This window comes from Lathyrus oleraceus, chromosome 7, assembly GCF_024323335.1.
Source record: "Lathyrus oleraceus cultivar Zhongwan6 chromosome 7, CAAS_Psat_ZW6_1.0, whole genome shotgun sequence".
Classification (NCBI taxonomy): domain Eukaryota; kingdom Viridiplantae; phylum Streptophyta; class Magnoliopsida; order Fabales; family Fabaceae; genus Lathyrus; species Lathyrus oleraceus.
In genome coordinates this window covers 24,848,717-24,863,487 of record NC_066585.1, presented here as the reverse complement: position 1 = coordinate 24,863,487, position 14,771 = coordinate 24,848,717, and the positions used below count along the sequence as shown (strand labels likewise).

At 36.4% G+C, this 14,771-nt stretch overlaps 2 protein-coding genes across 2 annotated transcripts; one reads left to right on the top strand and one right to left on the bottom strand.

Moving 5' to 3' along the window:
- The first annotated feature begins 226 nt into the window (after positions 1-226).
- LOC127106445 (putative E3 ubiquitin-protein ligase LIN) lies at positions 227-7,305 on the top strand. Its single transcript, XM_051043735.1, has 15 exons — positions 227-1,155; positions 1,723-1,953; positions 2,055-2,140; positions 2,220-3,380; positions 3,677-3,821; positions 3,984-4,241; positions 4,372-4,678; positions 4,952-5,079; positions 5,155-5,271; positions 5,622-5,753; positions 5,825-5,947; positions 6,206-6,316; positions 6,430-6,576; positions 6,755-7,000; positions 7,126-7,305. The coding sequence occupies exons 1-15, from the start codon at positions 376-378 to the stop codon at positions 7,141-7,143; spliced, it is 3,990 nt and encodes a 1,329-aa protein (XP_050899692.1). The 5' UTR covers positions 227-375; the 3' UTR covers positions 7,144-7,305.
- A 1,243-nt stretch (positions 7,306-8,548) lies between these two features.
- Positions 8,549-11,315, bottom strand: LOC127106444 (protein NRT1/ PTR FAMILY 1.1). Its single transcript, XM_051043734.1, has 4 exons — positions 11,126-11,315; positions 10,817-11,034; positions 10,171-10,712; positions 8,549-9,778 (listed from the first exon to the last, which is right to left on the bottom strand). The coding sequence occupies exons 1-4, from the start codon at positions 11,199-11,201 to the stop codon at positions 8,881-8,883; spliced, it is 1,734 nt and encodes a 577-aa protein (XP_050899691.1). The 5' UTR covers positions 11,202-11,315; the 3' UTR covers positions 8,549-8,880.
- Between the last annotated feature and the right edge of the window lie 3,456 nt (positions 11,316-14,771).

Below are 14,771 nucleotides of genomic sequence, written 5' to 3'. Positions count from 1 at the left end.
CCGCGAGTTTTCAAAATTAATATTATAATTACCAAAATGTCCCTTTCTTTTGGTCGGTCTTACCCTCCTTCCGCATACATCTGTGAAGATGCAGCCAATTAGCACTTACTATTATTATTTCCCTCTAAACATTGTCTTTTTCATCATTTTTTGATTAAATAACAAAATCATAATCTATACGTTTTTTTATCGCCACTATTACCTTTGTCGTATATAGATTATTTCAAGACTTTAACATAAGGGTAAACTGGTCATATCTTAATCTGCCGTCCCGTTCCGAGTTTTTCGTTCCCGCAAATTGATTCGGTTAATACTGTTTATTTCCGTTAACGTCTTGAACTCTTACTTCACTCTCATTCCGATCAAACTTCCGCCATGAACGCCGTAACCGTCACAACAAAAGCTCAGATCCTCCGCTACGTAACCGCATTCATCACCGGCGTGATTCATCAATCAGAACTCCGGCGTCACCTCATTGAAACTCTCCACCGTGAAACTCCTGTAAATCAAGTAAACCTGAAACAATTGAACCTCGCTGCAGACGCTCTCGAAAGCGCCATTTCGTACTCTAGTTCCTCTATTCGTTCCTCTTCGCTCTCCCTAGCCGAGAAGCTTCTCCTTCCTCTCACTGATTATCCTCTTTCTTCTTTCATTCTCTCCCTCATTCTTATCCTCCGTAACCGCTCTGATGAATCCGCCATTAGTCTTCTTCAAATCTTCCATTCTAATCCTTCCCTCGCACGATCTGAAATAGCACCATCTCTCTACGAGCGCCTATTTTATATCCATCTCTTCCCTGTTTTCCGATGGTTCGATGAACAGAGAACACTGATTTTGCCATCCACTTGTGTAACCACGAGTGACTACTCCGACGAGTTAGTGGTTATGCCTTACGCGAAGTTGTTGTCGAATGTGAGTGGTGAACAAGCCTCAAAGCTGAGGGAGTTGGAAAGAGAGTACGGAGAGGTTCTAGATGAGAACTGTAGGGTTCTGGCTTTGTACTTTAAAGAAGTTTTGATGAATAAAGATGAAGATGCGGCTGTTACTCCACCTTTGCTGATACTGAAAAGCGCTGCAGAAGATGGCAATGGTGGTGGCGGAGAGCATAGAATGGAAGAAATGCAAATGCCTGAGTTGGAGAACGGACGGTATAATGTAATGTTGGCTTTTTCTTTCTTTACAGATTTGTTACTTTTCTTCGATTCAACTTTCCAGTGTTTATGTTTGTTTATCGTTAGTGTTAATTTCATTACGTTTTTATAAAATCTTGTGCAAGTTATCTAGATATTAGATACTTTAAAGCTTCAACTTTATAAATTTGATCTGTGATGAAAACATGGAGGTCTTGAGTTTGTTTTTTATATGTTTCAAATAATTGGAAAACATACTTCAATTTTCCATGGAGAAGATTTCCATAGCATAGTGATGTAGTCCATGATGTTTTACTATTTGGTGGAACCTTACTATGCAGATGTTGTTAAAATCGGAACACTCAAAATTTGTTAGTTGTTGTGCATTAAGTCACGGTCCATGATGAACGAATGAGTTTTGATTTGTGATGCTTTGTTTCTTAATAGCCAGAAACAAATTTGTAATTGAAATAAGGTCTGTTGGTATTGGAGAAAACCAGGAGTTTCTTTGTGTTTTGGTTTGATGACTTGAGGCATATGCATTTGATGAGCATTTCATCATTTCCTTATCCTCTTCCACTGATTCATGCAGCCAATGTGGTCCGAAAGGGATACGTCTATTGAATTTTTGAGCAGCAATTCCAGCAGTAGATCCTCCCAGGCACCATTATATCCTCAAAGAGTCCCTCCCACAGTCCTCAATCCCCCAAAATCTTCTAAATATTGGACAACACCAGTCTATTTAAACTCAGCCCCTGAAACTCAATTTTCTTTAGATGAGAATTCACCTTGTTCTTCTTCAGATTCTGAAGCTGAAAACGAGGTAATTGATGCCACCTAGAGACAGGAAATCCAATAGGGACTGAATTTTCTATGCTTGTTGTTTTAGTTCTTTTAGTGCTAAGTGCTGAATATGTCTTGTAGGAAAAAGACAAAAATATAGCATTGTTGGAGCCTCAACAAAGCCAAACCCAGGAACAAATGCTAGCCATCTTAAAGGAATCCATGGGGTATATTTATTAAAAAATCATTCTTCAATATTTTGTTGTCTGCTACATTTCCTTTAACTTGGATTCTTCCTGCTTCTAGCGCCCCAGATGATCCAATGGCAGATTACGAAAACACGCTGCTTATTGGAAGTGGGAAACAAACGCCTCCTAAAGACTTTGTCTGTCCGATAACCAGTAACATATTTGATGATCCAGTGACTCTTGAGACTGGTCAGACGTATGAACGTAAAGCTATTGAGGAATGGTTCAATAGAGAGAACATAACTTGTCCTATCACTCGCCAGAAGCTGCAAAATACCAAGCTACCTAAAACAAATTATGTGCTCAAAAGACTAGTTGCCAGCTGGAAAGAATGCAACCCCAGTTCAGTCCTGCCAACATGCGAGAGTCCATTCAAAGATAACGAAGAAGAAGTAAAAACAACAATGCCTTCAGCTTCTCCTAATAGTGTCATAACACAAGCCACCGTTGATGGGATGATTAGTGAGTTACGCTGTGCAATCAATAACCTATACATGTCAGAGATTCTCCAGGAATCTGAAATGGCGGTTCTTCAAATTGAGAAGTTGTGGAGAGGAGGGAATCTGGGAGTGGATATCCATAGCATGCTATCAAAACCTCCAATAATTAACGGGTTTGTGGAGATACTTTTCAATTCTGTTGAACCCCAGGTCCTACAGGCAGCAGTTTTTCTCCTGGCCGAGATGGGGTCTAGAGACAATGTTGTTATTCAGACTCTCACACGTGTGGATACCGATGTTGAATGTATAGTGGCTCTTTTCAAGAAAGGGTTGACAGAGGCTGTTGTGCTATTGTATGTCCTAAACCCTTCCACTGTGACTCTTTCCGAGATGGCCATAGTGGAGTCCCTCATAGCAGTTTTCAATAGGAAAGAGGAAGACTTAGTTAAGATGTGTTTAAATCCCAGAACAGCTGCAGTTCTTCTACTGGCACAGGTTATTGGAAGCAGCGGTGAGATAATTGCGTCTTCGGTTGTCAAAACTATGTTCTCTGAGAAAGCAATTGAAGCTGTTGTTGGAAGTTTGGGAGCTGAATGGGCAGAGGAGAGGATTGCTGCAGTGGAGATCTTATTGAGATGCATGGAAGAGGACGGAACCTGCAGGAGCACCATTGCTGATAAAGCAGAGCTGTCTCCTATTCTTGAAAGCTTCATCAGTGCAACAGATGCAGAACGTTTCAAGATTGTTGAATTTTTTTCTGAGTTGATCAAACTAAATAGGTATATCTGTTTTGTATTCATGACTATGCTAACCAAACTAGTATCTAATTTTATTTTTCCAGTGAAACCGAGAAACTATTAGCTAACTAATGTACTAAGATACTGATTAAAGAATTAAGAATTAGAAAATGTTTAGTAAAAAACACAATGCATTGATAACATCAAATAGTAAAGTTAATTATTTTCCGTCTTTTATTCTTTAACAAGTAAGTTTAGAGCCCTCTATAGTATTATTTGCCATCAAACTAATGTACTTTTTAGCTTATGTCTAACAGCTTTTTATTGGTTCCTTCTAGGAGAACATTCAATGAACGAATCCTCCACATTATTAAGGAAGAAGGACCTTTTAGTACAATGCACACTCTTCTTATTTATTTGCAGACAGCCCTTCAAGATCAAAGGCCAGTCATGGCCAGTCTTTTACTCCAACTTGATCTTCTGGTATGAATCTTGAAATTTAATAATAGTACTAGCTAAATCTTAAAAATCGGAATTACTTTAGATTTCGAGTTACACTTTCTATGTATTACTGCCTTTAAATCGCATATGCAAAAAGCTGTTTTTCTGGTAATAGGGGGTTAACATTCATTCTTCTATTTTTAGGTTGAACCGAGAATGATGAGCATATACCGTGAAGAGGCAATAGATACTCTTATTTCATGCCTGGGGAACTCAGATTTCCCTACTACCCAGTTAGCAGCTGCTGATACAATCATGTCACTGCAGGGAAGGTTCAACTCCTTTGGAAAGCCTCTTATCAGAGAAGTCCTTCTTAAACGTGCAGGTGTTGACAAAAGTCCCAGAAGTGCTGTACAGGAGGATCATATCAGCAACTTCTTCTCAGAAATTGAAACAATACCAGTAAAGTTCTTTGAAACTCTTGCAGTATTTTGAGTTTCTTTTTTCTACTTCCCTAACGTTCTTTTGATATCTAATTTTTTGTTTGGGTTCTGTTATTTTAAATATAATTATGTGTACTCGGAATCAACAGGAAGAAGAGAAGGCAGCAGATGATTGGGAAAGAAAAATCGCATCTGTTCTAGTTAGCCACGAATTTGGTATACTTTTTGAAGCTTTGGCAGATGGCATGAAGAGCAGAATTTCAGAACTGCGTTCAGCATGCTTTATATCCGCTACGTGGCTCGTAAACATGCTGACCATTCTACCAGATACAGGGATACAAGGAGCAGCCCGTGTCTGTCTGCTAAAGCAGTTTGTAAATAAATTAAATTCTGCCAAGGATATAGAACACCGAATCCTTTCTATGCTTGCTCTCAACAGCTTTCTTCATTTTTCTGGTAAGTTTCACAAACATAGCAATTTTTTCCAACCTTGATTTAAATAAAACAGAATAGAAAGATGATAATAATAAGAAAATAAAAATAGTCTATGAAGGAAATAGTATTGAATTGCTGTTTATGTTAGCATCATAAATTACTCAAATACAGTATTTAACTGATTTAGATAACATGATATTATTTTGGCTTCTCTATATTTGTGTTCAAAAGCCTGCATGTCATTTATGCAAGGCAGCAATATATGATGATTGTACTTGATATTGTAAATTTCAGATGGCGTACGTGATCTAACTGCTTCCTACGCTAAGGATATCTTAAAAGGTTTGAGAGAACTAAAGAGATTATCTCCCTTGGCATCAGAGATGCTGAATGTTTTGGTTGATGAGAATCAGTCTAAAACAGTTAAGTTTGGTGTATTCTTAGACCATTTTCTAGTGTAGGCATAGCAGATGATTTAAAATTCTTTAATGTAACAGGACATTTGGAGACATAAAGAGCTAATTCAAGTAGATTGCAGAGATAATGGAGAAGTGTTGTCTGTCATTTGGTTCAAGGATAAAACTATTTCAGGCCATACAGATGGAAGAATCAAGGTAATAAATTTAGGATTTCACATACCATGTAAATTTTAATGTGTCATGATTACAATTATTGAAACAAAATATAAAGTTTATGCCAGTTTGACATATAAGTTTTATCTATTATAGCTTATTTGAATTTGGTGCTAGCATGAGCTAAACGCATTAAAAAAACATATAAGGTTTCACAAAAAGGAGTAAAGTTTCATGACATGGTGTTTTCCATTTGCTTGAAAGATTTAATGGCTTTAAGAGTACCATGACATATATACCTAGTCATTAGAAAAATGTTTGGTTCTTGGCTTCATATGACAACTTTACTGTGATTGAATAGCTTACTTGAAAATACTTTGTAACTTTTGAAGGTGTGGACATTAAAAGATAACGTATTACTTCTGTTGCAAGAGATCCAAGAACATACTAAGGCCGTGACAAACTTGACAATTTCAGAATCTGGTGACCGACTTTACAGTGGTTCACTTGATCGAACTGCAAAGGTAAAAAATGACAGCTCTAATCTAAATATCAGGAAGCCTGCTAACAATGGTTTTGTTTTATTGAAAAACAGATCTGGTCTATTGGAAAGGAAACAATACATTGTGAGCAGGTGCAAGATATGAAGGACCAGATTCATAATTTAGTTGTAACCAATAGCACAACTTGTTTCATTCCACAAGGGGCTGGTATCAAGGTACTCATACAAGATTATAAAATAATACTAGTTCCCTCTCTCAAACACAGACATTCTCTGAGCTGGATATTGCAGTTTCATTCCTATCTGATTGTATCCAAAACTCAACCCCCAAGTGGAATATTGACATGCCACTAATTTTTGGAACCGATTTGCTTCTTTCCCGTCGAATGCTCAAAATGCTTTAGATTTAGTTCATACATATTGACTAAAGTAATGTATTGTGTACCATAATTACTTCTCCCTCTCTCTAATCAGGTTCAATCATTAAATGGAGAATCGAAACTGTTAAATTCTAGTAAATATGTGAAGTGTTTGGCTCATGCTCATGGAAGATTATATTGTGGATGCCATGATAGTAGTGTTCAGGTATCAAATTTTAAGAAGTATGATGTAGCCTAAATCCAATGTGGTGCTATCTCAACTTGCAGTATGTGAAGGTATCTCAACATAATGGTAATAATCTTATTGTGATATTTCAGGAGATACATTTGGCCACCGGAACTATCAGCAATATTCAAAGTGGTTCTAAAAGATTACTTGGGAAAGCCAATCCTATTCATGCTCTGAAAATTCATGGTGAACTTATATATGCAGTTGGCTCTTCCTTGGACGGATCTGCTATAAAGGTATCTCACACATATATTGTATAGTGGTTATGTAAAGGTCTAAACACTTAATTCTTGCTACAAACATCAGATTTCATGATATAACAAATTCCAAAGCCTAGAAACTCTTTGAGCTTCTTGATTTTAATTTGATCGATGTCTTACCATAGTTAACTGACTGTTTTGCTTGTACGTCAAGATATGGAACAATTCCAATTACAACATGGTTGGATCACTGCAAACTGGATCAGAAGTGAGGGCTATGGCAGTGAGTTCAGAATTAATTTATTTGGGGTGTAAGGGAGGTGTCGTAGAAATTTGGGATAAGAAGAAACACATTAGAGTTGACACGTTACAGTTGGGTACAAATTGTAAGGTTAATTGCATGAGTCTAGACAGCAATGAAGACATTTTGGTGATTGGAACTTCAGATGGCCAAATTCAGGTACTAAACTTTTTGCTTGAATTTTAAGTTGAATTGGTTATATCTTTTTCTTACTTAATAACTTGATGTAGCATTTGACCCTCTCGAAATGAATAACAATAGAAAGAAATTTCTGGTGATTGCAGGCTTGGGAAATGACTTAAAAGAAGTTACTCACTGTGCTTGTACAGGAAGACAAGATGAAATTTTCCTTGATAATTCTAAATTCATTAAACCTTATAGGCTCATTGGGGGCTGTATATAGCTCACAGGTTTATATATAAAAAAGTACTGTACATAGATTGATTTGCTATGTAGATATGTAATTAGTAGCTCATCGACTATTGAAACAGGATACTTGTTCGGAATTGTGACTTTGTTGAGAGCCCTGTAATCCACGCACATTCTCCATGAAGAATCCTTTTTCTTGACCTATATAATCGGACTTGAGAAAGCACTCATACTAGGGCGGATGATTCCGGCATCTAACATCTCCTTAACTTGTCTTTCAATCTCTTCTTTCTGATGGTGAGGATATTTATAAGGTCTCACATTTACGGGGCCTTGTTCCGGATATAGTTTGCATTCCGCCTCAATCTCTTCTTCCTCCTCCGACTCATCCACTTCTGTTGCTAGTATCTCTCCTTCATCATTAAAGCTTTCCCCCTCGCCTAGAATTAACAATCACAATCATTTATCAGAGCACTTATGTTGGTTTAGGTGATACTTACCTCCACATTAAAACATAGTCCTTTTGCCCTCATCTCTATTGCTTCTTCATAAGGAAGATGCTTAAAACCCTTCCACCGATCCAATGACCCACTCCGGCTATCGTTCTCTCCCTTCCAGGGTCATCTTCTTCAAACACGGGTAATTTCACCTTCTTATCTGACATTTTCGGTGGCATCTACTGTGATTCTACTTCGGTGGTTTTTGACAATGTAGAGAATAAACAAACTTTATCTTTAGACATTCATGTCCTTCTTTCTTTGTGATTCCTCATCTAAGACTCTGTTGAATTTGTAGGCAATAGTTGTACTTCATAGTCTTCTTCTATAACATCTCAAAGGTCTAATACTTCAAGATAAACTGACATCTTAAAAGTCTAAACATGATAGTTTTTACCATTAAAACTGGGTGGAACAAGTGAGAAATTTATTTCAATAACCATTTGTAAGGGTGGTTTTTATGCATTAAATTCACATGTCCCTTAAGAAAATAATCTTTGCTACCAATTTTGTTGTTTTAGAAATGGAATATTAAAGAAAAGGAATATGAAGATGATGTATTAAAAAACATAACATAGTTTATTACAATAAACATATCATTACAAGTATAGTTATACTCTATAAATAAAGTTAAAATGTATCTGAAAATAGATAATAAACTTATTAAAATTACTGCCTTTGAAAGTAAATTGTAATGGAAAACAATTCAATAGTTTCTCTTAAAACTTTATTAATATTAGAACTAAAACACTAAAGTAATTTCTACAAAAGGGAGTAATCCTTGATGATAGTAAAAATTTATATTCAAAAAGTAATTCCAAGTAATTTCTACAAAAGGGAGTAATCCTTGATGATAGTAAAAATTTATATTCAAAAAGTAATTCCTAATTTGTGATTGTACAACTTTTTCAAACACCCATCAAGAAGAAGTAAAACACTCTTCATTAACTACCCTCACAATTTGTATTTAGCACGACAATCATTATAAAATATATCAGAGATCCTATAAAACACGAACACGACCCTGACACGACGACATCGATAATCATTTCAAAAATTAAATAAATTAAACGTAATCACAAGTGTCGGTGCAGGTATATGACACGGACACAGATACGCCTTTTTCCAGAGGTGTCATTGCGTAGAAGACAACTAACCCATTTGGATAACCAACTACCTATTCTCTTCCTCACATTTAGGATCTTCCTCACATTTAGCATCAACCTCTTCATCCCAATTTTTAATCTCTTCCACACTTCCATAAGCCCAACTACACCAGAAGTAGTAAAACAAATTAACCAAACTTAGAATAGTAAGTAGCCAATAGTAGTAATCATAGTGCCCTTGATTGATATTTGATTCCAACCAACTAACTTTTCCTTCTCCTTGTGTCCCAATTTTAACAACCTTAACTATAATACTAGCCACCAAATTCCCTGTCCCAAGTCCAAGAGCAAAAAATGAAATAGCAATGCTAGACATAGTTTTAGGAAACTGAGAATAAAAAAACTCAATCTGTCCAATAACATTAAAAGCCTCAGCAAAACCAACCAAACATTGTTGAGGCACTAACCACATTGCTGTCATGTTCACTATACCTTTAGGATTATTCATCAACCCTTCTCTTAATGCTTGGTTTCTTCTCTTTTTCTCAACTAATGCTGCCACTGCAGTAGATAAACATGAGATTGCTATGCCAATTCCCATTCTTTGCTTTAAACTAAGTCCTTTTCCTCTTTTTGTGTATTTTGCTAACAAAGGGACTATGATACGGTCATATATAGCTACCCATATGGTTAATGTGAGGATTCCAAATGCAGTGAAACTTGTTGATGGAATCTCAAAATTGTGAAACTTTCTGTCCATAGTGTTTGCTTGTACCACAGAAAATGATTGTTGGCTTATTGTAATGCCAATTGTGATTCCAGTTGACCAAATGGGAAGAACTTTGATCACTGCTTTCAATTCCTCTACTTGTCTTACTGTACACAAACTCCATGGATCAATTGGTGCACCATTAGAGTCTAAATCTTTCTCTCTATTCTTCATAATGCATGCCTTGTTCAAGAACCTAGGCAGAATCAAAACATATTCAATTTAATAATATAAAAATATAATAGATTCTTTTTTTAAAAACTCGGTATCCTGTCCTAGGACTAGGACTAGGACTAGGATGACAAACGAACATATCCGCCACATTTAGGTTTGTCCCGCAAAATTCCAAACAATAAAATAAGACAGGGTGAGGCAAACATCGTAGAAAGTCTAAAAATTACAAAAATTTATGTTAATGCCGGGGTTGTAAAAAAAAGGGACGAGATAGACATATTAGAGAGTGCGAGCCTAAAACCTTAGTCCATCTTGTAAAAAAGTGAGAAACACTCAAGTCTCAAGCTTTTTCACCAAGAGGTAAACCCTTTGGTTAATATAATAGATTCTTAATTGAATAAGACAAAGTAGTACCTTGCTTTGTCCGTAGGATGAACAAGAATAGAACCACTGTGAGAATACCACAAACCAGAGCTGTTTTGAGGCAGTTTCATGTGTCTGTTTCTCCATGATGCAACAATTACTTGAGCAAATCCAGCAAGTAAACTCTTGTTTGGTTTAACTTTAACATACATAAAAGATCCCAAGAAAAACATGACAGAAGAAAAAAACATCAAACCCACAGGAATACCAAAACCAACAACCCAACCTGCTTTAACTTGTATGTACACTATGAACACCACTGAAACCATCACTGAAACACCAACTGAAACATAATACCAGTTGAAGAAACTCCTCATCACTCTCTCATTTTTCGCACTTTTCGGATCGTTTATCTGATCCGCTGCAAAAGCTAAAGAACAAGGCCTAATTCCACCGGCTCCAACCGCCATTAAAGCAAGTGATGAGAAAAGAAACAAGAACTGTGCTCCCGTTGTACTCGTGCATGGTTTTTCGTCGCAACGTGGCGGCCTTGCTTGCCTAATGATTGCAGTTAGCCATAACACAATTAATCCCTGCATCAAATTAAAACGAGATTAAACCATGTGTCTGTTCGAACCTTGTTCGAGCCACAGACACAGACAAAGTGTTCAGCCTAACAATATCGGTTATAACTTACAAGAAGGTGGATGATTGTTCCCCAAGCAATGACACGGAACCGTCCGAGACAAGAATCAGAAAGAAAAGCACCAAAAAGTGGCATGAAATTGGATCCAGCATTCCATAGAAATATTATGATAGCTGCAGTTGAAGGTTCTAGTTGATACTCATTGAGTAGGTACAAAATCATATTCACATGAAGTCCTACCGTTGCAACTTTCTCAAAAGTCTCATTTGCTAATAAAACAAAAATCAAATCAAAACATGTTAGTAATCATAATTCATCATAACCTTAATTTTTGTTATATATTAATAATACAATTACTACCTATGATAAAAGGCATGGTTCTATAACCACCCAGCTTCTTGTTTACAACTTGTTCTATGTCTTTGTTTTGCTCCATTTTTCTTCTTCTACACTCAAAATATGAATCAATACAATAGAAGATATAGGTTTCAAAAAGTATATATACGTGAATACATACTGTATGTATACGCGTACATTCTGCACCGCAAAGAGTATCTTTCTCACCTTGTTACAAACAAGTAGTAAACCTCGTTGTTATCTAAAACTATTGTATTCTTGTTATGAGTACTAGTTTGTTCTGAAGGAGAAAAATACAAAGTATTTTTGTCCATTAATGATCAAATTTCAGAGAACATATATCAGTTACAAAGAGACAATAAACTTGTGACACACTACTATATATGTTACTGTGATTTCCTCTTGTAATTTTGCTCCAAAAATTCATGTGTCATTGTTCCAATAATTAATTTATGCGTTATAAAAGAAATATTTAAGTTCACTTTAGTTGAAAATTTTTGGTTTCAAAAACTTTATCTATGGTTCACCTTAAAGTAATATATGTTCAAGGGGAAGTACTTTACGTTTTGTCATGGATTATATATTATAATAAGTATTTATAACGTTTAAGTGGAACGTAGAGGTTAGATTAAGTTGATGCATATCCAACAACGAATCAAAAGTTTCAATGGTCGAAGCAAAATATATATTGTAGTTAATCGTTAGGTAAAAGAAAAATATTTATTTATTCATTTTAAGTTATAGCACTCAATAATAATATTTATTTATTCATTTTAAGTTAATCGAAACAACTAGAACTTTGGAGGGAAGGATGTCTACATTCCATATTGTTGAGGCCGAAGAAATGCTTTCCACTAAGTGATGCTTGAAGGAGTATGCATCATTTAGAGAAAGGATGTCACTACCTGCTGTTTTCCAGACTATTTGATCCTTGCATTCTCCATCGTTAAGAACAAAATTGTCTAGTCTTTCTTCTAAGAAAGGAAATAAACCATACCATGCAGTAGGGAAAGTCCAAGTGTTGTTCATCGGTAAACTTGAAACAAGTTCAAAGATCTATGCACGAGAGTTGGAATCGAGACTGTTAATAAAGGATGCCCCACACCGTGAATCCTTTCAAAAGTTTATCCTAGAGCCGTCTCTCAATAACCAACATGTAAGAGAAGACACAATATTGAATTCAGATTTGCTTAAATCTTCAATGGTTTCTTAATGGAATCGACTTTGTTCCTTTTTATTTTGACAAATATTACAAGAGTTCATACAATCACTAATACACAAGAAAAATAAATCTCCTATCTAGATCTTGACTTGTATACAGCATAATATCAAACTCTTCTGCGTAATCTTTACTCGATTCAGGCTTCTTGAATCTTCCAGAATCACCAATCTGCTCTCAATCTTCGCGTGTGAAAATCACCCCTTGATCCCATCGGTTTCTTGAGCGATAAACTGTTCGAAGATTTGAGAAGAACTTCACCATGTTTGTAGTCTTCCACACAATCACTACCAAGGTCTGCTGGAGATAAAAACCTCCTGCTTTTCATTGGAATTTGTCAGCACCAATGACAACAATCTCAATATCGCAAGCTTCTTGAAAATCTTAATTGTTGTAAAATATTTCACTGATATATTAAAAAGTGATTCTTACATGTTACATCTACATGCTTTAAATAAGAGAGAATAGAAAACCTAATGGGCTTTGACTAATGAGCCTCATTACTAATAGAAATAATTACTATTTACAATCTAATATTTACAACACTCCCCCTCAAGCTGGTGAATGGATATCTATCATTCCCAGCTTACAAGTAAGTTGCCTGAATCTTTCTGTTGGTAAGCCTTTTGTTAACACATCTGCCAGCTGATGCCCGGAAGGAACGTAAGATGTAGTTATCAGTCCACTATCCAACTTCTCTTTGATAAAATGTCGGTCAATCTCAATGTGTTTAGTCCTGTCATGCTGAACAGGATTATGACCAATACTAATAGCCGATTCATTGTCACAAAACAATTTCATAGGACCTTCACATTGTATCTTCAAGTCTTCTAGAATTTGTTTCATCCACAATAGCTCACAAATTCCTAGTGCCATAGCTCTAAATTCTGCCTCGGCGCTTGATCGAGCAACTACACTTTGCTTCTTACTCTTCCAAGCTACAAGGTTACCACACAGAAAAGTACAATAGCCTGACGTAGATCTTCTGTCACTCACCGATCCGGCATAATCCGCATCAGTGTAAGTCTCCATAGTTAGATTTCCACCTCTTTTAAACAAAAGTCCTCTCCCTGGAGTTGCTTTAAGATATTGTAGAATGCGGTCTACAGCCTGCAAATGTCTCACCCTCGAATCATGCATGAATTGGCTCACCACACTGACTGCATATGCCAAATCTGGTCTAGTGTGTGTCAAGTAAATCAATTTTCCCACTAATCTCTGATATTGACCCTTGTCAACTTTGCCACTTTCCTCCTCAAAGCTTATCCTGTGATTTTGTTCAATGGGAACACTTGCAGGTTTGCATCCAAGTTTGTCAGTTTTCTGCAAAAGATCAAGCACATACTTCCTTTGAGAAATAAAGATGCCTTGCTTTGAGTGGGCTACCTCAATTCCCAAGAAATACTTGAGTTGCCCAAGGTCTTTCATCTCAAACTCTGCTGATAATTTCTCTTTGAGGAAATGTCTCTCAATCAAATCATCTCCTGTAACAATAATATCATCAACATAAACAAGAAGTATAGTCAGTTTTCCTCCTTGTGAATGTTTAAAAAATAAAGTGTGGTCTCCTTGACTTTACTTATAGCCCAAACACATCATTGCCTTTGTGAATCTTCCAAACCATGCCCGAGGGGACTGCTTTAGTCCATATAAGGCTTTCGTCAATTTACACACCTTGTTAGCTCCATTTGTTATGCCAACACCTGGTGGAATCTTCATATACACTTCTTCCTCTAAGTCTCCATGCAAGAACACATTTTTAACATCAAACTGTTGCAATTCCCATCCACATGAAGCAGCAAGAGATAGTAAAATTCGAACAATATTATTCATCTTTGCCATTGGGGCAAATGTCTCCTCATAATCAATACCATACGTCTGAGTATAACCTTTTGCCACTAGTCTTGCTTTGTACCGATCAAGTGTACCATCAGATTTGTACTTTACAGTATAGATCCATCTGCATCCAACTGGACTTTTGTCTCTTTTCCTTTCAATAATCTCCCAAGTACCATTTTTTTCAAGTGCTCTCATTTCCTCATCCATAGCTTGGACCCAATTTCTATTTTGCAATGCTTCTTCAACAGATGATGGGATTTTCACAGAATCAACAGCTGCAATAAAACTTTGATATTGTGTGGAAAGATGTTTAGTGGAGACATATTGAGAGATAGGGTGTCGATATAGGGAGGGACAAGATCTTTTATCCTTCCTCAAAGCAATGGGTAAATCAACTGGATTAGTGTCACAAGTATCAGAAATGGCACAATCATCACTAGAGGAATCATTTTCAGTACTTACCTCCGGTTCAGGCGATTGAATTTGTTTCTGGAGAAGGTCAGGTTTACTTCTTCTCTGATACACTAGAGTTGGTGCTGGAGGTGCTGATTCCTGTAAAACAGAAGGCCTTGAAGGACCAGGAACACTTAC

What these genes read in the sequence shown, in the direction of transcription:
- LOC127106445 (XM_051043735.1), top strand. Translation starts at nt 376, where the DNA reads ATGAACGCCGTAACCGTCACAACAAAAGCTCAGATCCTCCGCTACGTA. An exon ending in ATCTTAAAGGAATCCATGGG is followed by an intron (nt 2,141 to 2,219) that starts GTATATTTATTA and finishes TCCTGCTTCTAG; the next exon opens with CGCCCCAGATGATCCAATGG. An exon ending in TACTCCAACTTGATCTTCTG is followed by an intron (nt 3,822 to 3,983) that starts GTATGAATCTTG and finishes TTCTATTTTTAG; the next exon opens with GTTGAACCGAGAATGATGAG.
- LOC127106444 (XM_051043734.1), bottom strand. Translation starts at nt 11,201, where the DNA reads ATGGAGCAAAACAAAGACATAGAACAAGTTGTAAACAAGAAGCTGGGT. An exon ending in AACCATGCCTTTTATCATAG is followed by an intron (nt 11,035 to 11,125) that starts GTAGTAATTGTA and finishes TTGTTTTATTAG; the next exon opens with CAAATGAGACTTTTGAGAAA. An exon ending in GAACAATCATCCACCTTCTT is followed by an intron (nt 10,713 to 10,816) that starts GTAAGTTATAAC and finishes AATTTGATGCAG; the next exon opens with GGATTAATTGTGTTATGGCT.